Source organism: Mya arenaria, chromosome 3 (genome assembly GCF_026914265.1).
Source record: "Mya arenaria isolate MELC-2E11 chromosome 3, ASM2691426v1".
Lineage (NCBI taxonomy): Eukaryota > Metazoa > Mollusca > Bivalvia > Myida > Myidae > Mya > Mya arenaria.
The window spans coordinates 4004961-4032458 of NC_069124.1; the positions used below are offsets into that span (position 1 = coordinate 4004961).

At 39.4% G+C, this 27498-nt stretch overlaps 3 protein-coding genes across 5 annotated transcripts; 2 read left to right on the plus strand and 1 right to left on the minus strand.

The window, feature by feature from the left end:
• Positions 1 to 4431, plus strand: LOC128228343 (hornerin-like). The gene is made up of 2 exons (XM_052939603.1): positions 1 to 118; positions 403 to 4431. The coding sequence occupies exons 1-2, from the start codon at positions 43 to 45 to the stop codon at positions 3213 to 3215; spliced, it is 2889 nt and encodes a 962-aa protein (XP_052795563.1). The 5' UTR covers positions 1 to 42; the 3' UTR covers positions 3216 to 4431.
• Positions 4432 to 11741: 7310 nt separating this feature from the next.
• On the plus strand, positions 11742 to 14837 carry LOC128229402 (hornerin-like). The gene is made up of 2 exons (XM_052941310.1): positions 11742 to 12095; positions 13566 to 14837. The coding sequence occupies exons 1-2, from the start codon at positions 12017 to 12019 to the stop codon at positions 14705 to 14707; spliced, it is 1221 nt and encodes a 406-aa protein (XP_052797270.1). The 5' UTR covers positions 11742 to 12016; the 3' UTR covers positions 14708 to 14837.
• Positions 14838 to 15111: 274 nt separating this feature from the next.
• Positions 15112 to 27241, minus strand: LOC128229401 (perilipin-2-like). Of its 3 annotated transcripts, XM_052941306.1 has the most exons (10): positions 27085 to 27241; positions 25743 to 25980; positions 24914 to 25107; positions 24457 to 24637; positions 24102 to 24259; positions 23300 to 23440; positions 22762 to 22932; positions 22109 to 22231; positions 21483 to 21515; positions 18806 to 19322 (listed from the first exon to the last, which is right to left on the minus strand). In XM_052941306.1, the coding sequence occupies exons 2-10, from the start codon at positions 25972 to 25974 to the stop codon at positions 19203 to 19205; spliced, it is 1353 nt and encodes a 450-aa protein (XP_052797266.1). In that variant the 5' UTR covers positions 25975 to 25980; positions 27085 to 27241; the 3' UTR covers positions 18806 to 19202. The 3 variants fall into 3 exon arrangements, with proteins under 3 accessions (XP_052797269.1, XP_052797266.1, XP_052797267.1); XM_052941309.1 differs by lacking the exons at positions 18806 to 19322; positions 21483 to 21515 and adding an exon at positions 15112 to 16883; XM_052941307.1 differs by lacking the exon at positions 21483 to 21515.
• Between the last annotated feature and the right edge of the window lie 257 nt (positions 27242 to 27498).

Genomic DNA, 27498 nt, shown 5'->3' on the forward strand with positions numbered 1-27498 from the left:
TATACAGTAAATGTGAAAACTCGCCCATGTATATTGATAATAATGGATAAAAAGAAACCGCTTCTTGTGTGTGTACACGCATTGTGCATGTTGTCTGTAATTTCTGCACAGCAGACCGGTAAGTTTAAAAAAAAAATATAATCAAGTGGCTTGTAAATTAAATGCATGTTATTGGATAAATGCGAAAAAAACCCTCTATGTGTCTGTTCTTTTTCGTCAGATCGGTCGAATTAGTCACGCACTGTATGCCAATCATGCTCTTCGGCACTTAATTACGTGAAAATGTGGTCTTGTGCTTCGAAAATACAGCTTTAGCCAAAATTAGGCTGAGGATACTGATATGTATGTATTGTCAATATAAAGAACACAGTTGTTCACTGCTGCCTCCCGTTCTTATTTTAGATGGCCGATGGCAATCGAACGGTCCGTCCGTCTCGGATATCCTGCGGCAGAGCAGCATTTTGGAGTCGGCTGTCATGGACCTCTCTTCTGCCGCCGGCGAGTCTGTCAGTGGATTTCCAGGCGCCCATGGAGACATCGGTCATCGTGGACATGCATCTGGTTCAGGTTTTGGTCAGACTCCTAACGTTCAGCAAGGAGCCGTTGGTGGCCACCGCGCGCATGAGTCACTTGGAAATGCTCTGATACAGCCGACAGGACCGCACGTGGATCTCCCAGGGGAACACGGAAATAATAACCCGTTCGCAGTCGTCCACCGTGGCTCACATCCGATGACATCAAGTGTCAACACAGCGGGTAGCGCGCTTGAAAATGAACCCAGATTCTTTCACGGACGAAACGTGCACCATGGTACATCGAATTCCGGTAGCGACACATTCGTTGATCTTGTTTCTCTCGGGAAACCGAATACACCAGCCAGTTTTCCACGTCTAAATGACATTTCGTCCAAGTCCCAAGATGCGAGCAATTCGCCGTTTCCAACTCTTGCAGAGGTAGAAGCCGAACTGATGGCCAAGAGTGCGGCCGTCGCCCATAGGGACGGATTTCTCAACCCAGGTGATGGATTTGCTGTTACTGACGTAATTGGTGAGACATCAGGCGGGTCGCCAGTTCGAGACGTCCATATTGACATGCCAGGACAGCACGGTAATCAGGGGGGGCAGCCCGTCGTGCACAGAGAAGGTGGAGCTCAATTAGGGATCGGCCACGGTGACCTGCCTGGGCAACATGGTAACGCTGGTGAGGCTAGCCGAGTGCCGCACCAAATTGGGTCCGCCTTCCATCAAGGAACGGGCGATGTGCACATTGACCTTCCCGGACAACACGGAAACACCGCCGGCTCTCCAGTTGTTCACAGGGATGGGTCCGGCCACGGGGGTATACCTAATAACGGAGCGCGACATGGTGGAAGCGTTCATATTGATCTTCCCGGACAACACGGAAACACGGCAAATATGCCTGTCGTCCATAGGGAGTCTGGAGTGCCACATGGAAATGTACACGTCGACCTACCTGGTCAGCACGGGAACATGGAGACTGCTCCGGTCGTGCACCGGGAAGGGTTCCAGCCCGGAGGAATTCTTCAGCAGGGAACCACGCTACCCCTTGGAAACGTGCACGTCGATCTTCCGGGTCAGCATGGGAACCAGGGTATACATCCACTCGTCCACAGGGAGGGTTTAGACACCGGCGTGGTACCCAATCCCCAGATGCACCACGGGACACCGGTAAATGCACATGTCGACCTTCCGGGCCAGCACGGGAACCCATCCAATACACCAGTCGTACATAGAGAAAATCCCAGCGGCAATCCAAATTCGGCTATACCACTTGGTAGCTTCCATATAGACCTTCCGGGTCAGCATGGAAACACGGCAGACGAGCCCATTGTGCACAGAGAAGGATTCCATCAGAGTGGAATGCAACCTGGAGTTTCGCTCAGTGACGTACATGTAGATCTTCCAGGTCAACACGGAAACGCTGTCGACTTTCCTGTTGTACACAGAGAGGGTGTATCGCAATCTGGTGGTTTACAGCCCGTTCCTCATCTCGGTGACGTCCATGTAGATATCCCTGGTCAACACGGAAACCAGGAAGGCGTTCCAATTATACACAGAGAGGGAGTAGGGCCGCCCACAGGCGGTTTTCAGCCTGGACGTCCGCTCGATGGCGTTCATGTAGATCTTCCCGGTCAACACGGAAACCAAGGCAATGTACCCGTTGTACACAGAGAGGAAGTGTCTCCATCAGGTGGTTTACATCCCGGAGTCCATCTCGGTGACGTCCATGTAGATATCCCTGGTCAACACGGAAACCAGGAAGGCGTTCCTATTATACACAGAGAGGGAGTAGGACCACCGACAGGCGGTTTTCAGCCTGGACGTCCGCTCGATGGCGTTCATGTAGATCTTCCCGGTCAACACGTAAACCAGGATGGAGTTCCTGTCGTGCATAGAGAAGGAGTTTTGCCACCTGGTGTTCACGGGCCGCCGATCCATTTGCCTCCAGGTGGCGTTCACGGTGGAGGGCCGAACCAACACACCGGAAACTCTCCGGACCTCCATTTAGACCGCTCTGTCCCTCACATTGACGGACCTGGTCAACACGGAAACCCTTTGAATGAGGACGCTGTTCACATTCCTGACCGAGCCCCACCCTCAGGCAACCTGAATCCAGCGCGCAGGTTTCCGTTTGGCCCTGTTGTTGGGACGGGAGTATTCCTAGGAACGCCCAATGTACCAGTCAGACCGAGAGGAGGTAGAGATGGAACAGTGAGAATCGTGCACGATGGCAGAAATATTCTTGATCATGTGCATCCGGATGGAACAAGATCAACAGGTTTAGGGGTCGTTGGTCATGACAACGTATTGATGGGGCCTGGAAGATGGCGCATGCGAGGCCGCGGTCGAGGCCGCGGTCGTCGGTTTCGTGGTGGTAGAGGACGCCATATTGGACACAGCATCTTGCCCACACCAACAGATACGTCGCCAGTCACTGGTTCCGATGGTGTCAGATTGATAGGCGTCGGGGGAAGCTCAAACCCACTGGCATCGCTAATGCGCTCCGTCCTGACTGGCGGAAATGCAGGTGGTGGTTTGATGGGCTCGCTTAGGCAGACAGCCTCTGGAGCCCGCGGTTTGCAGCGGGGGTATCCGCCCAACCGCGGGTCGGGCATGGTCATGGTGAGGGGGTCGGGAAACCCAATAGGCGATCTCTTACAGTCTGTACTTGGAAGTGTGCTGGGAAAGCGATAGGACTTAACATGTCAAGTGTTACTAATGTATGTCATTTAGAAATCCTTCATTATATATACCTCATACTATATATATATATATAAAGTATAGTTGAATAATTATTATAATGGTGCACTTTTTGTAAATTGATAGAATTTATAATGATCATATTGCTTTTCACTTACTGTAGAATTTTGATATGCAACCTACAGGATCTGCGTATCACACAAATGAATACCAGTACCTACTACATGTAATACAAAAACAAGCAGATAAAGTTTAGTCATGACGTCATATAAACTTGATTTGATTTTAAATCACCAAAAAAGACGTGAAATCTACCATTCGGAACTCCTCGGCCATTTTATCGAAAACAACCTCGGATGTATTTGGACGGTTTACATACTCAAAAAATGGTACGTTAAAGTCCGCTGCAAGTAGATCGCGTAGTAATTTTATTTAGCATGCAAACTTTATGACTTAACTCTTGAGAATCTTAATGATGTTTGCAATAATTTACTTCATTGGCAATCAATTTAAACTTAGATCAATAAATGCAACTCTAAAACACTACATTTAATAAATGATATAATTCAAAAAATTACGAACTACTTAAACTGATGTACCGGCATACATCCGAGGTTGTTTTCGATAAAATGGCCGAGGAGTTCCGAATGGAAATCTACAGGATGTGCAAACAACCAAATAGTTAAATGTGTTTAATGTGTTTCCTAAGATATTAGTAAGCAAGATTTAATTAAAGAACGAACAATATGTCATGACAATTACTAAAAGTTAAAAGTAATTGTCATGACATATTGTACGTTCATTATGTTGAATATTGTATGATCAGTGATAAGCCTGTCACGATGTTTGTGCAATTAAACGTATGGAAACTATTAAAGTTTTATTATTTTATTGTCCAATCTTGAACACGCACATCTCACCGGTCACGTGGCCACATCATCGCAAGCTTGAAAATGATATAGATATAATTGAAAAAAGCACACTATATGTTATGAAAAAAAATGAAACTGTGTTCGATTCGAACTTGTTTCTACGTGGAAATGGAATACATTAATCAGTTAGCCTATCTTATGATTGCAAATGAATACTTTTTATCTGTATATTTGAAAAACAATAACGATTCCAGAAATAAAATGACGACTAGGGTGTATACATATGTTTGAACTTGTATAGCAGTTGTTATTTCAACATTAAAATACGATTTTCTGTATTATTTTCGTGGACACATGGGATATGGATATGGAATGCCTTCCGTTTTAAAAGGCGATGCGGACGAAAACGGACAGCGTGCACTTGGAATTCCGGCTTTGAAACTTCATCTAAAAAATATGCAAAGTCCTGCATGCATTACCGGATACACAAGCAGATCAAATAAACAACAAATGAACACCGGCCTTAGGCTTGGTAGATTGATCGTTCAAACATAACAAAACTCAATCATTATTTTTTTTCTTGAGGGATGACTATGTTATATTCCCTGCAAAATAGTCATAAAACAATACAAAGGCATCGATCTTCATAGAGCGATGTTATGGGATCTTCCATGTACATTATTGAACTAATTAAAGAAACGTTTTATTTTGTATACATTTCGTCGTTTAAATAACTAACTTGAATCAGTGATTGCATGGATTTCAAGCCGGGAATTCCACCATAAAGCAGTAATAAACCTACTGTGGTTCAATGTACCTCTCCACCATAAAGCAGTTGTAAACATACTGTGGTTCAATGTACCTCTCCTAAATAAAGCAGTAGTAAACCTACTGTGGTTCAATGTACCTCTCAACCATAAAGCAGTTGTAAACATACTGTGGTTCAATGTACCTCTCCTAAATAAAGCAGTAGTAAACCTACTGTGGTTCAATGTACCTCTCCACCATAGAGCAGTAGAAAACATACTGTGGTTCAATGAACCTCTCCACCATAAAGCAGTTGTAAACATACTGTGGTTCAATGTACCTCTCCACCATAAAGCAGTGGTAAACCTACTGTGGTTCAATGAACCTCTCCGCCATAAAGCAGTAGCAAACCTACTGTGGTTCAATGTACCTCTCCACCATAAAGCAGTAGTAGACATACTGTCGTACATTGTACCTCTCCACCATAAAGCAGTAGTAAACATACTGTGGTTCAATGTACCTCTCCACCATAAAGCAGTAGTAAACCTACTGTGGTAAACTGTACCTCTCCACCGTACAGCAGTAGTAAACCTACTGTGGTTCAATATACCTCTCCACCATAAAGCAGTAGTAAACCTACTGTGGTTCAATATACCTCTCCACCATAGAGTTGTAATAAACCTACTGTGGTTCAAAGTACCTCTCCACCATAAAGCAGTAGTAAACCTTCTGTGGTTCAATGTACCTCTCCACCATAGAGCAGTAGTAAACCTACAGTGGTGCACTTAACCTCTCCACCATAGAGCAGTAGTAAACCTACTGTGGTTTAATGTACCTCTCCACCATAAAGCAGTAGTAAACCTACTGTGTTTCAATGTACCTCTCCATCATACAGCAGTGGTAAGCCTACTGTGGAACAATGTACCTCTCCACCATAGAGCAGTAGTAGACATACTGTCGTACATTGTACCTCTCCACCATAAAGCAGTAGTAAACATACTGTGGTTCAATGTACCTCTCCACCATCAAGCAGTAGTAAACCTACTGTGGTAAACTGTACCTCTCAACCGTACAGCAGTAGTAAACCTACTGTGGTTCAATATACCTCTCCACCATAAAGCAGTAGTAAACCTACTGTGGTTCAATATACCTCTCCACCATAAAGCAGTAGTAAACCTACTGTGGTTCAAAGTACCTCTCCACCATAAAGCAGTAGTAAACCTTCTGTGGTTCAATGTACGTCTCCACCATAGAGCAGTAGTAAACCTACAGTGGTGCACTTAACCTCTCCACCATAGAGCAGTAGTAAACCTACTGTGGTTTAATGTACCTCTCCACCATAAAGCAGTAGTAAACCTACTGTGTTTCAATGTACCTCTCCATCATACAGCAGTGGTAAACCTACGTGGTACAATGTACCTCTCCACCATAGAGCAGTAGTAAACCTACTGTGGTTCAATATATCTTTCCACCATAAAGCAACTTGGTAAACATACTGTGGTAAGCTGTACCTCTCCACCATAAAGCAGAAGTAAACCTACTGTGGTACACTGTACCTCTCCACCATAAAACACTAGTAAACCTACTGTGGTCCAATGTACCTCTCCACCATAAAGCAGTAGCAAACATACTGTGGTACACTGTACCTCTCCACCTTAAAGCAGTAGTAAACAAACTGTGGCTCAATGTACCTCTTCACCATAAAGCAGTAGTAAACCTACTGTGGTTCAATGTATCTCTCCACCATAAAGCAGTAGTAAACATACTGTGGTTCAATGTACCTCTCCACCATAAAGCAGTGGTAAACCTACTGTGGTACAATGTACCTCTCCACCTTAAATCAGTAGTAAACCTACTGTGGTTCAATGTACCTCTCCATCATAAAGCAGTAGTAAACCTACTGTGATTCAATGTACCTCACCACCATAAAGCAGTAGTAAACATACTGTGGTTCAATGTACCTCTCCACCATAAAGCAGTAGTAAACCTACTGTGGTAAACTGTACCTCTCCACCGTACAGCAGTAGTAAACCTACTGTGGTTCAATATACCTCTCCACCATAAAGCAGTAGTAAACCTACTGTGGTTCAATATACCTCTCCACCATAGAGTTGTAATAAACCTACTGTGGTTCAAAGTACCTCTCCACCATAAAGCAGTAGTAAACCTTCTGTGGTTCAATGTACCTCTCCACCATAGAGCAGTAGTAAACCTACAGTGGTGCACTTAACCTCTCCACCATAGAGCAGTAGTAAACCTACTGTGGTTTAATGTACCTCTCCACCATAAAGCAGTAGTAAACCTACTGTGTTTCAATGTACCTCTCCATCATACAGCAGTGGTAAGCCTACTGTGGAACAATGTACCTCTCCACCATAGAGCAGTAGTAGACATACTGTCGTACATTGTACCTCTCCACCATAAAGCAGTAGTAAACATACTGTGGTTCAATGTACCTCTCCACCATAAAGCAGTAGTAAACCTACTGTGGTAAACTGTACCTCTCAACCGTACAGCAGTAGTAAACCTACTGTGGTTCAATATACCTCTCCACCATAAAGCAGTAGTAAACCTACTGTGGTTCAATATACCTCTCCACCATAAAGCAGTAGTAAACCTACTGTGGTTCAAAGTACCTCTCCACCATAAAGCAGTAGTAAACCTTCTGTGGTTCAATGTACGTCTCCACCATAGAGCAGTAGTAAACCTACAGTGGTGCACTTAACCTCTCCACCATAGAGCAGTAGTAAACCTACTGTGGTTTAATGTACCTCTCCACCATAAAGCAGTAGTAAACCTACTGTGTTTCAATGTACCTCTCCATCATACAGCAGTGGTAAACCTACGTGGTACAATGTACCTCTCCACCATAGAGCAGTAGTAAACCTACTGTGGTTCAATATATCTTTCCACCATAAAGCAACTTGGTAAACATACTGTGGTAAGCTGTACCTCTCCACCATAAAGCAGAAGTAAACCTACTGTGGTACACTGTACCTCTCCACCATAAAACACTAGTAAACCTACTGTGGTCCAATGTACCTCTCCACCATAAAGCAGTAGCAAACATACTGTGGTACACTGTACCTCTCCACCTTAAAGCAGTAGTAAACAAACTGTGGCTCAATGTACCTCTTCACCATAAAGCAGTAGTAAACCTACTGTGGTTCAATGTATCTCTCCACCATAAAGCAGTAGTAAACATACTGTGGTTCAATGTACCTCTCCACCATAAAGCAGTGGTAAACCTACTGTGGTACAATGTACCTCTCCACCTTAAATCAGTAGTAAACCTACTGTGGTTCAATGTACCTCTCCATCATAAAGCAGTAGTAAACCTACTGTGATTCAATGTACCTCACCACCATACAGCAGTAGTAAACATACCGTGGTTAAATGTATCACTCCACCTTAAAGCAACTTGGTAAACCTACTGTGGTACACTGTACCTCTCCACTATAAAGCAATAGTAAACCTACTGTGGTACACTATACCTTTCAACTATAAAGCAGTAGTAAACCTACTCTGGTACACTGTAACTCTCCACCATAAAGCAATAGTAAACCTACTGTGGTACACTATACCTTTCAACTATAAAGCAGTAGTAAACCTACTCTGGTACACTGTACCTCTCCACCATAAAACAGTAATAAACCTACTTTGGTTCAATGTACCTCTCCACCATAAAGCAGTAGTAAACATACTGTGGTTCAATGTACCTCTCCACCATATATCAGTAGTAAACATAATGTGATTCAATGTACCTCTCCACCATAAAGCAGTGGTAAACATACTGTGGTTCAATGTACCTCTCCACCATAAAGCAGTAGAAAACATACTGTGATTCAATGTACCTCTCCGCCATAAAGCAGTGGTAAACCTACTGTGGAACAATGTACCTCTCCACCATAAATCAGCAGTTAACCTACTGTGGTTCAATGTACCTCTCCACCATAAAGCAGTAGTAAACATACTGTGGTTCAATGTACCTCTCCACCATAAAGCAGTAGTAAACATACTGTGGTTCAAAGTACCTCTCCACCATAAAGCAGTAGTAAACCTACTGTGGTAAACTGTACCTCTCCACCGTACAGCAGTAGTAAACCTACTGTGGTTCAATATACCTCTCCACCATAAAGCAGTTGTAAACCTACTGTGGTTCAATATACCTCTCCACCATAAAGCAGTAGTAAACCTACTGTGGTTCAAAGTACCTCTCCACCATAAAGCAGTAGTAAACCATCTGTGGTTCAATGTACGTCTTCACCATAGAGCAGTAGTAAACCTACAGTGGTGCACTTAACCTCTCCACCATAGAGCAGTAGTAAACCTACTGTGGTTTAATGTACCTCTCCACCATAAAGCAGTAGTAAACCTACTGTGTTTCAATGTACCTCTCCATCATACAGCAGTGGTAAACCTACTGTGGTACAATGTACCTCTCCACCATAGAGCAGTAGTAAACCTACTGTGGTTCAATATATCTTTCCACCATAAAGCAACTTGGTAAACATACTGTGGTAAGCTGTACCTCTCCACCATAAAGCAGAAGTAAACCTACTGTAGTACACTGTACCTCTCCACCATAAAACACTAGTAAACCTACTGTGGTCCAATGTACCTCTCCACCATAAAGCAGTAGCAAACATACTGTGGTACACTGTACCTCTCCACCTTAAAGCAGTAGTAAACAAACTGTGGCTCAATGTACCTCTTCACCATAAAGCAGTAGTAAACCTACTGTGGTTCAATGTATCTCTCCAACATAAAGCAGTAGTAAACATACTGTGGTTCAATGTACCTCTCCACCATAAAGCAGTGGTAAACCTACTGTGGTACAATGTACCTCTCCACCTTAAATCAGTAGTAAACCTACTGTGGTTCAATGTACCTCTCCACCATAAAGCAGTAGTAAACCTACTGTGATTCAATGTACCTCACCACCATACAGCAGTAGTAAACATACCGTGGTTAAATGTATCACTCCACCTTAAAGCAACTTGGTAAACCTACTGTGGTACACTGTACCTCTCCACCATAAAGCAATAGTAAACCTACTGTGGTACACTATACCTTTCAACTATAAAGCAGTAGTAAACCTACTCTGGTACACTGTACCTCTCCACCATAAAACAGTAGTAAACCTACTTTGGTTCAATGTACCTCTCCACCATAAAGCAGTAGTAAACATACTGTGATTCAATGTACCTCTCCACCATAAAGCAGTGGTAAACATACTGTGATTCAATGTACCTCTCCGCCATAAAGCAGTGGTAAACCTACTGTGGAACAATGTACCTCTCCACCATAAATCAGTAGTTAACCTACTGTGGTTCAATGTACCTCTCCACCATAAAGCAGTAGTAAACATACTGTGGTTCAATGTACCTCTCCACCATAAAGCAGTAGTAAACATACTGTGGTTCAAAGTACCTCTCCACCATAGAGCAGTAGTAAACCTACTGTGGTTCAATGTACCTCTCCACCATAGAGCAGTAGTCAACATACTGTGATTCAATGTACCTCTCCACCATAGAGTAGTTGTAGAGCTACGGTGGTTCAATGTACCTCTCCACCATAAAGCAGTAGTAAACGTACTGTGGTTCAATGTACCTCTCCATCATAGAGCAGTAGTAAACCTACTGTGGTTCAATGTACCTCTCCACCATAGAGCCGTAGTAAACCTACTGTGGTTCAATGTACCTCTCCACCATAAAGCAGTGGTAAACATACTGTGATTCAATGTACATCTCCACCATAAAGCAGTAGTAAACCTACTGTGGAACAATGTACCTCTCCACCATAAATCAGTAGTAAACCTACTGTGGTTCAATGTACCTCTCCACCATAAAGCAGTAGTAAACATACTGTGGTTCAATGTACCTCTCCACCATAAAGCAGTAGTAAACATACTGGGGCTCAATGTACCTCTCCACCATAAAGCAGTAGTAAACCTACTGTGGTTCAATGTACCTCTCCACCATAAAGCAATAGTAAACATACTGGGGCTCAATGTACCTCTCCACCATAAAGCAGTAGTAAGCCTACTGTGGTACAATGTTCGCCACACATTTACCTTGAATTATTGAATTCCAATTCAAAGAAGTCGATGATGGCAGAATTTCAATTAACATCGAATGTACAATAATCGATCTAGCCATATGTAGCCGATTGCATCGACACGGCGCGTAATCAATAACCACCTTAGATCGATTTTGAATTGAAGAGTTGAATGAGTGTTTTGATTGGACTGTAAAATGAATTGACAAATAGACTGAATTAATAACTGAGGCATGGCTAAGGAAAAGGATAGGAAATAAAATGGAATAGATCGCTGAGAAACAAACACTATTAATATTGTCATTCAATACAGGTAAATAACCGCTAATCATTGTCGACAGTTACATTTTATAACTTGATGAAACTGAAAACTAAAAGTGATAAATCTCCAAGCATGTGGTAAGCCCTGTGGTCTAGCAGTGATAATGTTAATTTTCATCGTACGTTTATAATGCTCTATCTATTTAGAATCGATGTGTTTATAATTATTTAATATGATATTATTTTATGTCTTAACTTTGTTGCTAATACTATTTAACTTCACATATTATTCTAAAGCGTTTATTATCTTCCAGGTTCCGTGTTGCATTATTGATCATACGGTATTTGATTTGCATTTTGTCAGAATATAGCTCTGCGAGCTAGTGATGTAATATATGTATATCCGACGAGAAATAAATTTGCTTGTATCTTTTATCTTGTATCTTGATGGCCGACGTTTTGCGAACTTCCGTCTCGCAATGTTGATCTAACCAAAAAATAACAATTAGCAATTAATCTTCACACTCTGGCCGCATATGGGTTTTAATTTCTTCCTCGTGAACCATACATAAACCATAAAAAAGATGACGAAATGTTTTCGTAAACTACGCTTTTAAGTCATTACTGAAATGGTATGCACACTTCGTTTAATTTGAAATGCAATAAGCATGCTGTAAACAGTAATATAAAAGTTTATTCTTTTCAAGACAACACCACGGAAGTAAAATAAATGTAGTTTAATGTATTTCGTATGTTCTTGGAATATTAAAGTTTATGCTATATTTGAATTCGAAATAAACGAACATTTGTGCGAATCATCAACAATTCTGGACTTCAGTTTTTGCGATCTTGAAAATGTCACCAAGATGGACTGTCGTATTCGCATTTCTGCAGACGACACTTATCTGTGATGTTGCATCCGTACCTCCAGCAGGTAAGGGCTTTACCTTCAAACAACACATTCATCAATCAAAACTGAAGATATAACACTTTAAAAATAAAAATAAAAAACAACAACATAAGAACTCAAAAAGCATCGTAGTGAAAAAGTTCAACTTGTTAAAAATGGCATTTTTTCTAAAAAATATATTATATAAATAATGGTTTTTTTTTTTATAAGTAAAACACAAAATACTGATCTGCTTGAACAGATTAATTATTAAAATTGTAGTCAAACGCGAACAACAAAGCCGGATAGAATTGTTGTTGATAAATTGAAATTGATGGTGAAATGGATTGGCAACGAAATTGTTTGCATTTTTTTCCCAAACTTAGCTTACCCTCAAAAACTAATTTAAATTGATCGTCCTCAAGCAATGAGAAGATAAATACAACTGGATTGCAGCTAATTTAAATTGATCGTCCTCAAGCAATGAGAAGATAAATACAACTGGATTGCAGGTAAATTTTTAGATGAATACAGTCAATTTCCAACAGAAGACAAAAACCCTTGTTCATATGTATTCAAGATTATTATAATTGTTGTCATAAATTCAGATATGTTCACTAAGTTGAAATTGTTCACTAAGAGGCTTTATAAGACGATTTACTCTTGTGTCCGTTTCGTGGTTAAAAACAAATACTGATGTCTTGTACGAGAGGGCGAGAGAAAATTCCCCTGGTGGGACTCGAAGGAGGACACCGACACCACTCTCAACCCCTCTGTACTCTCTAGTAATTTTGGCCCCAAGTGCATCGTTAAAGCACTTACAGTAATAATCAAGGTATCTTTTAGTTAGTTTATACAGGCCCATTTTAGCTCGAAAGTAAAGACTTTTAGCTATAATCAAATATAATACTTGCATGAATGTGTACCTTTTTAAGTGTGTATATAAAGTTGATCGGTCCGTCTTACACTGTATTTTAAATGAAATCCAGTTTTATGACGTCAGCTGTCGTATCTTTGGCCAGTCAGAAATATAATATGAGCCGCTGACGTCATAAAACTGTTGACGGTAAGGCTTGCGATTTTCACAACGGCACAAAACTATCTCAAATAGTGTTTGCTTTTGTTCAATGAAACAAATCAAAAGCGCTTAAAAATATTGAATGATGATATAAAATGTTCGGTATTATATAAGATATATAACACACCACTTCGGACCATATGGCGTTTAATAAAAGGACCGGCCAGTCAGCCCCGAAGTTGAAAGGACTGCGGCGTTACATCTTCGGGGGCTGACTGGCCGGTCCTTAAAACGTCACATGACACTAGTTGGTGTGAAATAATTTTTAAATAACGGCCGATCTTGGCAGTACTGGTTTCCATTTTCGGATGGCGCCCCTAGAACATCTGGTGTTTGACAATTGAATGTCTTGAGCGAGATGCGAACGCCTGCATCACTAGAATATGCGCACATTCTTAAAGCACTATTAAAGTCATGTATCAATGTGCTGTTTGCAGGGAAAGTGGGAACAAATGGAACCAGACCCTCAACCGTTCAGTTAATAGAGCTCGTCGAGATCCCTGGAGATCCCGGAAATAGCGCACAGGTTCCCGTCATTAGGCGCATTCCCACCAATATCCACGTTAAGACAGCTGAAATGTCTCATAAAGGTGCTGGCGGCGGAGATCACACAGGACCAGGCGTTTATTCCGATAACCAGGGTCCATCGGGCGCTCATAGAGTCACTGGGGGTGTTGGGAAAACGCACATTGATTTGCCCGGCCAGCATGGAAATGAGTCTCCGTTTCCAGTGGTCCATAGGGACACGGGCACCTCAGCGGGGGAAACACACGTTGATCTTCCCGGTCAACACGGCAATGATTCCCCGTTACCGGTGGTCCACAGAGGCCATGTCCCCGACCCTCACGCCGCTGAAACCAGATCGTCTGGCAGAGGGAAGGTGCATGTGGATTTGCCTGGTCAGCATGGAAACAACTCGCCACATCCGGTTGTTCACCGCATTGGGTCCCCTCCTAACACTGGTGGCGGCAGACGCAGACAAGACACTTTCCGTGGCAACCGTCCATTGTCAGTGGTCCCCGACCTGCATGCTGGTGAAACCGGATCGTCCGACGGAATGAAGGTCCATGTAGATTTGCCCGGTCAGCACGGAAATAACTCGCCACATCCCGTTGTTCACCGTAGTGGGTCCCCTCCTAACGCTGATGAAGCGGGCCACGACCCGCATGGTGGCGGCAGCAGTAGACAGGACACTTTCCATGAATTGCCGAATTACCAAAGAGTCGACCGGCCGCAAGGCAGACCTCGAGGTAGACAAGAACCTTTCCATGGCAACAGCAGGCGTGGCTTTGAAACGCCGCCCACTGATAGCGTCCCTGACTTTGAACGATTTCCTCGAATGGAACGTGAAAGATTCAGATTTGAGCGCCGATTTCGACCGCCTCCATTTTACCCTGACATAGGTCCGGGGCCCATGATGCCTTACGATATGTTTGCAGATCGTCGCTATTTCGGACGTGGATTTGGACCATTTATGCCATTTTTTCCACGCATGGCGCCATTTTTCAGTGATCCAATGTTTATGAGTGGTTATGGACCTGGGCCATTCATGGGAAGTTCAATGTTTAGAAGACGCTAGTTTTTTTACATTGTTATACATAATCTGTTTCGACAGATTCGTTGAAACACTGTTTACTAGTTTTACCTCTATTTATCCAACTTGTATTGCCTGGGTGGAATTTGAATTATCAATAAATAATAGAAAACTATTTTTCATAATAAAAACAACAGTTTTACATCAGAAATTGCCTTTCAGACCCCCATAATACAACCTTTTAAAAACAACGCGGAATTGTGAAGTATTTGCGTTTTTTATTGTTTACAAGAGACGTGAACAGAATACAACAACACATTCTAGTATGATGAACAACATATCATATAACTACATTAAACTAGATTAAATATCATTTAAAATATTGTAAAAAAAGGAATATTTTTAAATCTACAAGTCTATATGAAAAAAGGTCTAGCGACAAGTATATGGCGGGGGGGGGGGGGGTCTCATTTGTGTCCTATGTTGTAGTCGTAATATATAACACTAACAAGCCTTAAGATTAATGATTGTAGAAAACGACGTGCACATGCACAGGTGTGTGTAAAACATAGCACAATACAACAGAAATGACTAGTATACATGTTAGAAGATACATATTTGTAAATATAAACTAAATACTGACAATTCAACCATATACAACGGTTAAAATATAAATAAAACTTAAAAAAGTACATGTATGTCAAAGATGATTACATACTCGTGGTAACACACTGACTTGAGTAAACGTTGGTGTAAAATAATACGTCACAAGATATGACCATCTATCATCTTCTACATTATGTTTTATACTAAATCTATATATAAAAGGTTGTTGTTGTTTTTTTAAATTCTGATGACAGTTACGTTATTAAAGGTTTCCAGAGATCAAGTCAGATTTTCGTTTTATCATAATTGTATGTCCTTAAATGCCATTGGACGTAATGTTAAACGGTGATGCTTGGTGACCCAATATAAGATTGACATCGCTTGAAAAGGTATGGCTAATTGATTACTAACAAGTAAAATACTTTAGTAATGGACGAGAATACATTACGGATAAAGAAATGGCAGTTTCTATTCTTGTTCTTCATTCCGTCTTTAATCGTCAAGTATTTCATGGTCAATACAGCGTGTTAGCAATTTTTTGTGTCAGTATGATATTTATATAATTATTTTTTATCTCAACATTAAACCATTTTCTGTGCTGCCTAATCATAAGGGGTCATCACGCATTGAAATTTAAAAAGTCGACACAGAAAAAAGTATTCGAATGGAATTACTAATAGGTTAAGAATTACAACAATGATACGTAATGTTTTAAGGGCCCCATACGGGGAAGGATTCATGATTCATATACAATAATATTGCACGACTAACATAAACAAGAGTCTAAATGTCACAAACAATAATTTAAATATAAATGTTAAAAAGCAGATAAAAGCCACATTTAAGATAACTTATGAAATACTTACAAAACCTGGACTGATATATCGTTACAACAGAAGTAATACATTAAATGACTAGCACAACATGTTTATTTACAGCGAAGATAAAAATTGCACTTTTTCACATTCCTCTTATAAAACGTGCGGGTTGTGGTCGTTAGTCGTTCATCAAATGAGCAGCTCACTCCATTATTCGACCACTAAACTGATTCGATCACGATTGTTGGTCACGATCCATGAATATTTGAAGATGTTAAAGGCACGCGTAGATGCAACATTTTTAAAGACTATACATACAAACATTTCTACTATACATTTTTTTTTTAAAAAGCTCAATATTTGCAGAGGGTTCATTCTGACAATACAGTTCAATATTTTTTTCTGCTCTACCGTAAAATTTATAGTAACTTTCCATCCGTACGACACCGCTACTTTTTCTCACTTGGAAGGGAAAATACATCCTATCAAATCATACAACGTACGTATATTCTTCTAAATCAAACATTGGTCGGACAGTCACGCAGTTTGTTGAAAAATAAATACATATTTTGATGATATAGTCACGAGCCTATAACAATGCCTTTAAAGGTCCGTGATATAGTTAAAGGTTTTGGTATATTATTTTGAGATCAGCTCATGCCTGATGGACTCAACTTCGCGCGTTGCTAAGCAGCCGACATCGTCCTGACAACCGGGGCAGCAGCGCGGTTGACATGGAAACCAAAGATGTCATCGTTGCTCAGCTCAATGTTGTCGATGGACGCTGGCAGATCAAACTATGAAAAAACAAACATCTATTAAGTAATAAACGAGATAAAAAATCTAGTTTTCAGTGGAGAAAAGGGCCATAACTCAATAACTTGTGATCGAGTGTCTTAGTAAGGAACGTGGTGTTCGGTAGCGATACACCTCTTCCGTATCGATACTCTTACTCATTTTCTTGATCATGGGTATAAAACTTTTCCTGCCGAGGGTCAGAACTACCGGTTTGTTTTTGCAATGCCTTTGGTATGCTGCAGACTGGTGCCCCACACCCATAGCGAACACTTTACCCTCACTAGGCTGTTCAGGCGCTAGAAAATTTTGTTTTATGTGAACGTCTTGAACGATACATTGTGCTTTTTGGCCACTGACCCCAAAATCGTATGGGTTTACCACTGGTTCAGGCAAATTACGTACATTTACCAAGATTTGCCAGTTTCTGTACGGTATTTTCTAACGAACCTTTGGTCTACATTTCCTTAAGTTGTATGCGCAAAAATCTCTAGATTCCAAGATAAAAACAATATTGGGTACTTCTCTATGTCACACAATTCTTTTGTTATGGACAATAAATATTACAGGGGTATTGAATGTGACCACTTCACATTTTGTAGATGGGATTGTTTACTTGACCTCTCCGTTACTGTGACCCTGACCTTTACAGTGAGGTCGGCATGTAGGGACAGATTACACCTTGGAGACCTTGAAGGGGCCGGGGTGGGGGGGGGGGGGGGTGAAAACCGGACAGTTTTTGTGACATTGACACCTTTATGGGGTACCTGTACGTCATAACAAGAAAGTTTACACAAATCCTGAAAACATTGCAGATCTCATTGATGGGCAGAACAATATAGATTCCCATTGCTGTATGTATACATTCGAACCATCAAAACCGTGAACGTTATCAAAACGTTTCTTCCGAACAACCGCTTAATTACAAACACTCATTGATGTACAGGCTGGGCATTGCAAGGAAAACGCATTGTGGACAGAGTACACACAATCCTGTCTCTTCGGGAGGGAGGGGTGGGGGATATCCGGACAGATAACAAAACTTGGCTATTGGTAAAATAGTTGTAGCAGAGACTTGTGTTATCATATGCAAACGAGTATTCTTATTGATTTCATTAGTAGATTGGATAGCTATAAACACCCGTCAAAAGTTTCATTGCAATACATGAAACATTTGATACATACAAAGCATTAACACATATAAAGCCGAATAATAAAGGGCCACAAATTGCATTTAATGTAAAAAGTTATCTTACTTGAGTATCTTCATACAATTGATAGTCAAATACTGTTGAATAAAGTCTCAATGTAAAACATCACATTGTTGCTGAAATATCAACCTATTTGTGCCTTAAAACGCAAAACCTTAACAAGATATTGTTTTAAATATTTTTAAGTCAGATGATAAAGCGCAAAGCAAATTTTATGCATGATTATGTTGTATAACTTGATTCATAGTTAGAGTAATGTTGTATAAAGAAGTATCAATGCAATACATCACACAATTGCTGAAATATTTACCTATCTGTGATTAATGCAAAACCTTAACCTGAATTTGAGTTGAATAATAAAGGGCCATAATGTGCATTATATGCAAGAAAGAGTTATCAAACTTGATAAATTTAGTAGGTCTGATAGTTGGGAACACATATCTAAATTTCCAATGCATTACATGATGTATTTGCCAAGATAAATGATTAAGGTGCTTTCATGCAAGGTCTTTACTAAGATGTGATGATGACACTAAGGTGAGATAGCTCTCCACATTCTTCGAAAATAGTCTAGCATAAACAATTGATTAAACATACCGAGTCCCAAAATTGTGTTGCCAACTCATAATATATATGAAATTTGTCCCAACACTACCGTAGTCCCTCTCCAGCCAGTGGCCACTGAGGGACAATCTATGGATTATAACAACAAATTCTTTTTATCTCGTTTATTTTCAGAGTATTAAAAAATACAAACATTATTAACTTGAGAATATTCAGAAAGATATATACATTGATCTTGAAAAGCAATTAATAAAAATTTGACATTCATTTGTTCATATTTGTTAGGTAACACTTCTTATTGATAATTAGTATGTTTAATATCTAATGAAAATGAATGTAATGAACATTCATTTTTAAAAATTATGTTTAAACAAAATGGCATTGAACACTTCTTAATTTGACAACACAAACAACGTTATTGGAAGCAATTTTAATAACAGCTGATGACAATTAATTATACAACAATGTATGGAAGAACTTCACAATATTAAACAGTCACACTTAAAGATCGCACCATCATTTCCATCACACATTAAGAAGTCCCTTTTACTCCTCCTCTTCATCTGACCCCTCCTGACCCCGTGTGGGCTTGGCCCTACCCCCTACAGGTTCCATCTCCATGGCCTCGGGCACTGGCTCAGGACCCTCTACAGCTCGCTTGGATACCTGCAATATGAATATTTATATAATTTACATATCCAGTCGTGCATGACAAAGTGAAGGCAATAGAGCATGAATCCTACCCAGTAGCGTATATATATATATAAACTGTATTCTAGTTTATTTTTTGAAACTCAAACACTCATTTCACAATACCGTACATTTTGTTGTTGTTTTTTACTACTTTTGGTTATTACTTTGACATTAGATTGTTGGAATGAACGCTAATTGTTTAAGCTAACAGTCTATGAACATTTAATGGGTAAAATGTGGGTAAGAAGATATCACTCCAACACAAAATGGAAGGCTCTTATCCCTGATCTAGTATTGTGACCTTGACCTTGAACAGTTCCAACATTTGGTTCTGCATGTTATGGTTTACCGCCCCACCATTATTATTCATTTGTAAACCATGTGGCACTATTATTTGACAAGCCTTGAAGCCCAGTGTGATACAGTTTACAACTTTAAATGTTACTTCTTGGCAAAATTAATGTCAGAATGTGTATTTGTGTTGATCAAAAAAACGATGTACATAATTTTCAGTTTTTATCCATTTTTTTCTCCAATGTAGTTTTTTTCTCTTCCTATCTAGCCTGTTGTTGTCAGAATGTAGCAGAAACAACATTATTTTTATTTGGCCTCATGTTAGATTGATCCCTGTACATTTAGATGATAGGTTTTGATAAAAGTTCAAAGCAAAATTAAAGTAAAATATTACCCCAAATCAAGGATAGAATATCTGTATGTACATAGGATTATCATGTAGATTTACATCGCCCAGTCCCCCATAATAACTGTACTGCCAAAATTCAAAAACATAACCAGAGGGCAAACTAAAATAAAAAAGTACGCCTGTCCTGATTTAAGGAAACTGTTAAGACAGATTCTGACAGGTCAAGTGTCACGACTGATGCGACATGACTGGTTATTAAACCCGACCAAGATATTCTGCCTATACAAATTCATAAAATTAAAGGACAAACACTCCTGAGTGACTAAAACAATATGGCTTGTTTTGAATTTTGCCGAGATATTATGCCCATACACATTCTGACCGATTCGGTGGGGATTTGACAAAGGCTCCTTAAGTTACCAATTTCAGATAATTTTTATAATCTAAGGGCGATACTACAGCGATATTATGGATGGTTTTTGAACTTGTATGATACACTTTCTGACCAAATTTGGTGATGATTGGACAAAGGTGTACAAAATGATATTGAGCAGACAACATACTAGATGCCACCCAGTTGCAATTGGGCTGATGGCCCTAAGAAGTTCTTAAATGTGAACTTGTGCCAAAAGTAATGGCCACAGTTCTAGATAAAGGGTTTCAGTCTGGAAAGAAGGCATTCTTCAAATGTTGAAATACATCTATTTTCAGCACATTCCATCAATCTTGCCTAAGAGTTTTGTAAGTTATGATATTTTTCCATATCTAAATCCAAATCTGTAATTAAAATGTTGTGCATGTAGAGTGAACTTGTTAAAGCCCTATTGCCAACAATAAGTTGCAACTTCATCACAAACTCTCTCCCAGTTAAACATGCAGGTTATACATAGCAAATAAACAGGTTTGGCATTCTGCAACAAGTGTTGTTTTTTATGTCTAGTGAATATCATATTAAAGTTAAATACTGTGAATACTGTTTACAAAGCCATTCCTACATTGTTTAATGTTAAATACAATTTTGCAATGATTTCATAAACAAAGTACTATCCATAATGATATAATTTCAAAACTAAAAAACAAGTATCATGTTGCAAAATGCCATTATTTTGAAAACTGGTCAGGGCTTTCATTAATATTGTCAGTAAAGAATGCAATTTTTATATCACAATTATATTAGGTGTCATTTATGACTAGGAGATATATAAGTTAATTTAATTTGTGTTATGAAAGCCCTGCTGATAGCGCGCATACAACATCTAAACATACCTCACACGACCAATCACCTCTCAGCTGTGCGCTACAGCTCCATTTTATACATAATTATGCATTGCTCCAAAATTGTTAAATATCCGAACATGTGTTAATGTTAATTTGATACTGTATCGGTGAACTCTTTGACCCGGGGACAGTATACTGTTACATTACACTGACTGTAATGAACATGTATGCGGTCCCTCTGCTGTGCTTTGTTAGTTTATAAAACTATATACCTCATTCAGTGTGATCTCCAAAGATTGGCTGTCCTAATAATATATTATTGCCACCTATGATTTAAATGTCATCGATCATTACACAACTCAATCTGGGCTAGCACTAGTATGCACATGAAAAGCTGAATTCACAATAAGCGAAACAATGGCTAAAATCACAACTTACAAACAAAATTCAAACACTTGTAGCAAAATCAAGCAAAACATGTGATGTTTGTCAAACATTATGCCCACTAATGCGGCTTTATCAGAAGCTTGTGGAAGACTGAATTAGGTGGTTCAAGGAGAAATGCATTAAACTATTCATGGTTGCACAAAGATATATATCATGTAATTGAAAATCAAAATTTAAACTGCAGATAAAGCTGTTATAAGACTGACTGAGATGTTGAACCACTGAACTAAATATTCATAATGGTCATTGTCAAAGACAAAAATACCACTGAAGTGAGATGGTCCTATGTCCAACAGTTCTCATGCTACTGTACGTTTTCATAAAACCTTGATCTTCTTACCTATTTGTGAGGACAAGACATGGTACACTGATATTTGCAACACTATGTTATTTTTTTTTAAAGGGGGCATAAAACACACACAGAATCTTCATCATAGTAAACAACACTCACCAGCCATGTGATCGGAGTCACCAGGAAGGTGTCTGCGAGGAATGAGACCGTCTCTTGAACGTACGCCAACCTTTCCCGCGTCTGGCTTACCACCCAGCTTGGCAGCTCGGTGAAAGATTCAGCCTGTCAACATCAAAAAAATACTTAAACTATCAAATAAACACTACATCAGATTAACACAGCAAATATTAAGCCCATCTGCCTTTGCTCTTTCCTACAATAGCATGTCGCCAGTGCTCCAATTATATAGTACAGCATGTCGCCAGTGTTCCAATAACAGTAATACAATAGCTTGACGCCAGAGTTCCAATAACAGTCAAACAACATTCCTTGTTTAACATGGCAAGAGCTACCATCTCAAAGCCTGTCCATATCCCAATAACAGACAAACTACTTCTTCAGCATTGCGACAGACGTTACATCAATACATGTCCATATATGTCCGAATAACAGACAAAATACTTACAATAACCTCAACATGGCAAGAACTATTACCACACCCATACCTTAATAACAACTACTTCCAGACACCATAACATGGCAAGGGATATTGTTACCTCAATACCTGCCCATATCCTTATAAAAGACAAACAACTTCAATAACCTATACATGGCCAGAGATATTACAGTACATTAAAAGTAACTCAACTTACCTTCCTGAATGACTGATAGAGCTCCTCAGAGTATTTGACGGCATTTTCAAGCCTCTCTCTGATAACAGCTGGTTGGAGACGTACCGGCATGTAGCCAGACACGGTTGTTACTCCCTTTCGCACCTGGCGGGTCAGCTGACGAGCCATAACTATTGTTCTCCCCTCCATTGTCTGAAAAAAGGAAAAACTATGCCACTGTAGACAATCTTTGATTCATTTTAACACTTTTTACGATGATTAAATGAGTACTCTTACATAACTTTCTAGTCCATTTCATTTAAGATTGCTTAATCGTATACAGCCATTCAGCCCCAGTGATATTCTGATATATTGCTTTCGAGCATGTCATCTTTAAAAATCTTGTATTTGTTTTGTAGCAAATAAATAATATGAACAGAGTCCATAGTACTTGAAACCTTCAAGTCTCGCTTATTACATTTCTCCATTATGATTGTAAGCTGCATAGTGAAACACTTCTTCCAAAGTTATAGACGTTTTCCAGCAAGTGCATTTATATTCGAAATTTATGAAAACCTACGGTGGGTGTTTCCTCCTCATCGTCACTGTCCTCTTCCGCAGTCACCTGGTCCCAATACTCGGCCAGGCGTTGCTGGGCAACCTCATACTTCTCTTCCAAGCTTTCCTTCACATCCCCAGCGCCAGACTTGGCGTACTCAATCTGTAATATTAACAAATATCAATCATCATCAGTCGATCTGCAGTCACCTGGCTCAAATACTGGGCCAGGCATTGCTGGGCAAACTCATACTTTTCCTCCAAGCTTTCTGTCACTTCCCCAGCACCTGACTTGGCATGTTCTATCTGTAATTGCCATACATCAAAAGGAGAAATCCAGTTCAAATAAGTTTTGATATTTGCCATACATACCAACTGATATTCACCAAGTTACAAATAAATCACCTTTGTGTCTGAATGCATATATATGGCATTTTTGTAACAAGAGTAAACTTCGTCACTTGTTGTATTTCAGTCGATGAAGGGGCATAACTTGACAATTATAAAGCCAGAGTTATGGGCCTTGCTATACATGTGCAAATTGCCCACGGCAAGTGGCAACATGTGTACTAAGTTTCATTTGCATAGCTTTTAATTTAAAAAAAGCAAAGGCTAAAATTTTGCTCGAGGACACCTAGGTGATGACAATATGTACCTTGACCTTTATACTTTGAAAAAAAAGGCAGAGCTAAAAAATTAGTATTTTAATAATTCTATAGCTGAAAGAATGAGAAAACCAAACAGTCTTGATAATGATTGCTTTTCTCATTAAGTACATATTTCCCAGATCAGAATAACCTATAACGTGCAATTTTTTAACCTACCAGATCAACGGTGAAGTTGAGTTTCTCAATTTTCTCCTGGCTTCTTATCTGGAGGCCCTTCAGGTCACGCATGGCCCGCTTGTACATGCGCTGGCGCAGTTTGGAACTCAGGGCTGTTACACGAGTCATCGTGCTCACCTCATCCAATTCCTCAGGGACTGGAGAAACATAACTACCTGTTCAATATCTTTCAATAACTTACAAAAATCTTTTGAGAAGTTATTTAAGAATACTTATTTGAACAAAGTCTACATTTAAACCTTAATAATTTACTCTATACAGATGTGCAATTCATGTTTGCCCAGCAGGATGAATATCCTGGCTGACCCCAGTAAATTTAGACTTTTTTCCTAACCTTTATCAGCATTCTCATCATCGCCAGCTGGGAGGTACTTCTCGATGTAATCCTCAGACAGGGTGAGAGCATCATTTACTTTGTCCATGGCGTACTGTCCCAATGGGGTTTCCAGAGTACGAGCTGCAGTCGTCATCCCATAATCCTTCACAGCCTCCACACGACCCTTGGTAGCCTCAACCTGGTGAAAAAGGTTCAACTATCGAATTACTTCTTACTTTATATGTAATGTTATAGGACAGTTATATTATCATTGACAACTACTAGAGTAATAACTCATTTACAAATCAACAAGATGCTGCACAATATTTAAATACTTTAAAGATTCATATAAACACCAATTATGTTAGAACTATAAACTCGGAAACAACATTTACATGTACTTCGTAATTAACAGTAAATGTCTAAAGGATTATGAAACTATTATACTGGAAACAGGAGTGTGAAAGACCCTTACAGCTTCATGTCCTCTGTTGACCACACCAGTGTATGTGTCTTTGACAGCTGTGACACGGTCTGTGATGGGTTTCACCATGTTTGCACATTTTTCCTTCCCCTCCTGAAGGACATCCTCCGTTGGCCGTGTAATGACAGGGTACTGCTCCTCCATGACCGTCAACTTGTCACAGGCATAGGCATTCACTTTCTCAACTGAAAACACAATAAACAGTGTGAGAAACAGAATTCAGGATGAAAGAGAAAATGTGTTGATGAAAATGTGTAGGGATAGTCAGGCAACTGATCTAAAATTTCAGTATGTTTAAGTTTACAATGTGTGCTTATTGTTAAACATTTCAAGTACCAAACATACTCAGTAAAATTCACTGAATTGACAGTCAAGTGTACTAATAAATATATTGACTACAAAATATTATGGGTTATTTTTCATTTTCTATAAAATTTATCATTTTGCTGTGCTAAACTGAGTATTTTTGGGTAAAATAATTTCCATTTTATTGAGTGCTAAAAAATCGTTAATCCCCCACTGGAAGAAATATGGCACTATTTCAATATTGCTGATTGATTGCTCATTTTGAGGTAAGAATAATAGTTTCCTATTTTGACAGCTTCAAGTGTCATTTGAACGCTACAGAACTGCAGTATCATTCCTATGACGAACAATTATATGGTAATGGTATTGTTGAACATGGGTTTTCCACGGTGTGTGAATAATTGCCATCGGTCCATAACAAGCAGATTGTTTTATATATTCATTCATATTAAAAAGTAAAATGTGTTACAAAAACTATACCGATGCTTTAATTTTGGTTTTTACCAATACATACTTTGCGGCTGATATTTCTCCACATAAGGCATTGCTGTTGAAACGACAGACTGCACTCCGCTCTCTGCCAGGTCACATGTTGACTTCAGCAGGGTGTGGCTCTCCTTTGTCTTCTGGTATGCAGTACACACTGTACCCCATGCAGAGCTCACAATTGGGAGATTGCCCAGCCGTGATATAAACTGTTCACTGTCTTGACGTTCTTGTTCCATCATTATGGATCTTCTGTACATTTATATCTGGAAAAAAATGAAATTTTATAGACATGTTACTCAAAACACAGCTCCAGGTATGGTTTTGTGACAAAAGGCTTTTTTGCCCCACATTTTTCTACAAAAGGATTTGTATTCATGCCCTCAAAATATTCAGGTACATGTGGGTGTTTAACTTGTTGCCAACATATGACATATCTATGCAGTGACCATCCCTTAAAAAAGAATAGGATTAAAAAATGTAAAGAGAAGTCATCAATGCCTTCCTACCCTCAACTCTTTAAAATTAAATCCATTGGTACCTAATACTAGCTGGTACAACTGCCAGTCAATAAGGATATATTTCCAAATCCTATATGCTATGTGATAAGCAAAGATCCATAACCATTTGTGTTTTTCAATTTTCAAAGCATGTTTATGCAATAACAATCTCATTTCAAAATGAGATGCTTAATTAATATTCTAATGCAGTAAAATTAAAAAGGCTTTACTACTGCATTACCAGCACCCACTCATATTTTTTAACAGCAGATAAAAAAATCTGTTATTGTTTTCTCTCCTTTACAGTCAGGCATGTAGCTGCCTTTATATGAGTATGTGGCTGAATCTGATAAAAAAAATCAGCCAAAGTTGCAGTATGCATACTTTACTTCATGATTCTAAAACTGTCCATTTCCAGTACTCAATACAGAACCACGGAATGCAATAGACTGCATCAGGGTTTTCAAAATATTTTGAGGGGGCATGCCCCGAACCCCCACCCCCTACCACAATGAATAGATGGCTAGCTACGCCCTTGGCAATAGAGACAATTTTTGGTACAATATGTGTGGAGAAACTACTCTTGTACTGCGTTTGTTTCATCAAACTACTTTCAGTCCCTTAATTTAAAAATTAGCACCAGTTTTTAGGCCTCAAAACAGTGTTCAAGGCTGATAAGTTATACACACATTTATTTTGTGAAGTACAGATTCTACTGAACAGCTGTTTATTTACAGTTATTTTTTTAACTGTTAGCACTGTACATATAAAAACCTATAGATAATTACATCATTAATCCTAGATACCAGGAACAATAAATAAAATCTTAATTTAGATGTAAACTGAAAAATGTAATGAAAATCAACTTACCAAACGATTTTTCTCAAAAGGAACTAATATATGGTGCATCAAATGCGTGGTATTTATACGAAAAAGTGTCAGTAATTCAGCACAGTCTGATCAAAGTCCAGCTGATAACGATCTGAATTGTAGCTGACGCACATGCACGTGAGTGTTTACATGAACGCTTATTTCGTGATACGAGGCGCCCTCAGGGTCAAATAAATATTAATTGATATGTTCGTACCGAATTTCACAAATATATGTCTACATGATTTGGTTTAACTCAAAGCACAAATATAGTTTATATGTATGTGCTAAAAAAAAGTTATAAAGGAAATAAATAAATAATTTAATCTTACAATCACACTTATTTTCCCATCGGCGCCTTAGTCCTAGTCTTGGCGTTATAAATTGTGGCCTTGTGCTTGGGATTTTCCACCA

Bases quoted from the DNA above. Each gene is read 5' to 3' on its own strand.
- LOC128229401 (XM_052941306.1), bottom strand. From the start codon at position 25,974: ATGTACAGAAGATCCATAATGATGGAACAAGAACGTCAAGACAGTGAA. The intron at 22,232-22,761 runs GTAAGTTGAGTT...TGATGTTGACAG, and splicing joins TCTATCAGTCATTCAGGAAG to GCTGAATCTTTCACCGAGCT. The intron at 19,323-21,482 runs GTATATAGTTTT...TTCATATTGCAG, and splicing joins TGGAGATCACACTGAATGAG to GTATCCAAGCGAGCTGTAGA.
- LOC128228343 (XM_052939603.1), top strand. From the start codon at position 43: ATGGATAAAAAGAAACCGCTTCTTGTGTGTGTACACGCATTGTGCATG. The intron at 119-402 runs GTAAGTTTAAAA...TTCTTATTTTAG, and splicing joins AATTTCTGCACAGCAGACCG to ATGGCCGATGGCAATCGAAC.
- LOC128229402 (XM_052941310.1), top strand. From the start codon at position 12,017: ATGTCACCAAGATGGACTGTCGTATTCGCATTTCTGCAGACGACACTT. The intron at 12,096-13,565 runs GTAAGGGCTTTA...TGCTGTTTGCAG, and splicing joins TGCATCCGTACCTCCAGCAG to GGAAAGTGGGAACAAATGGA.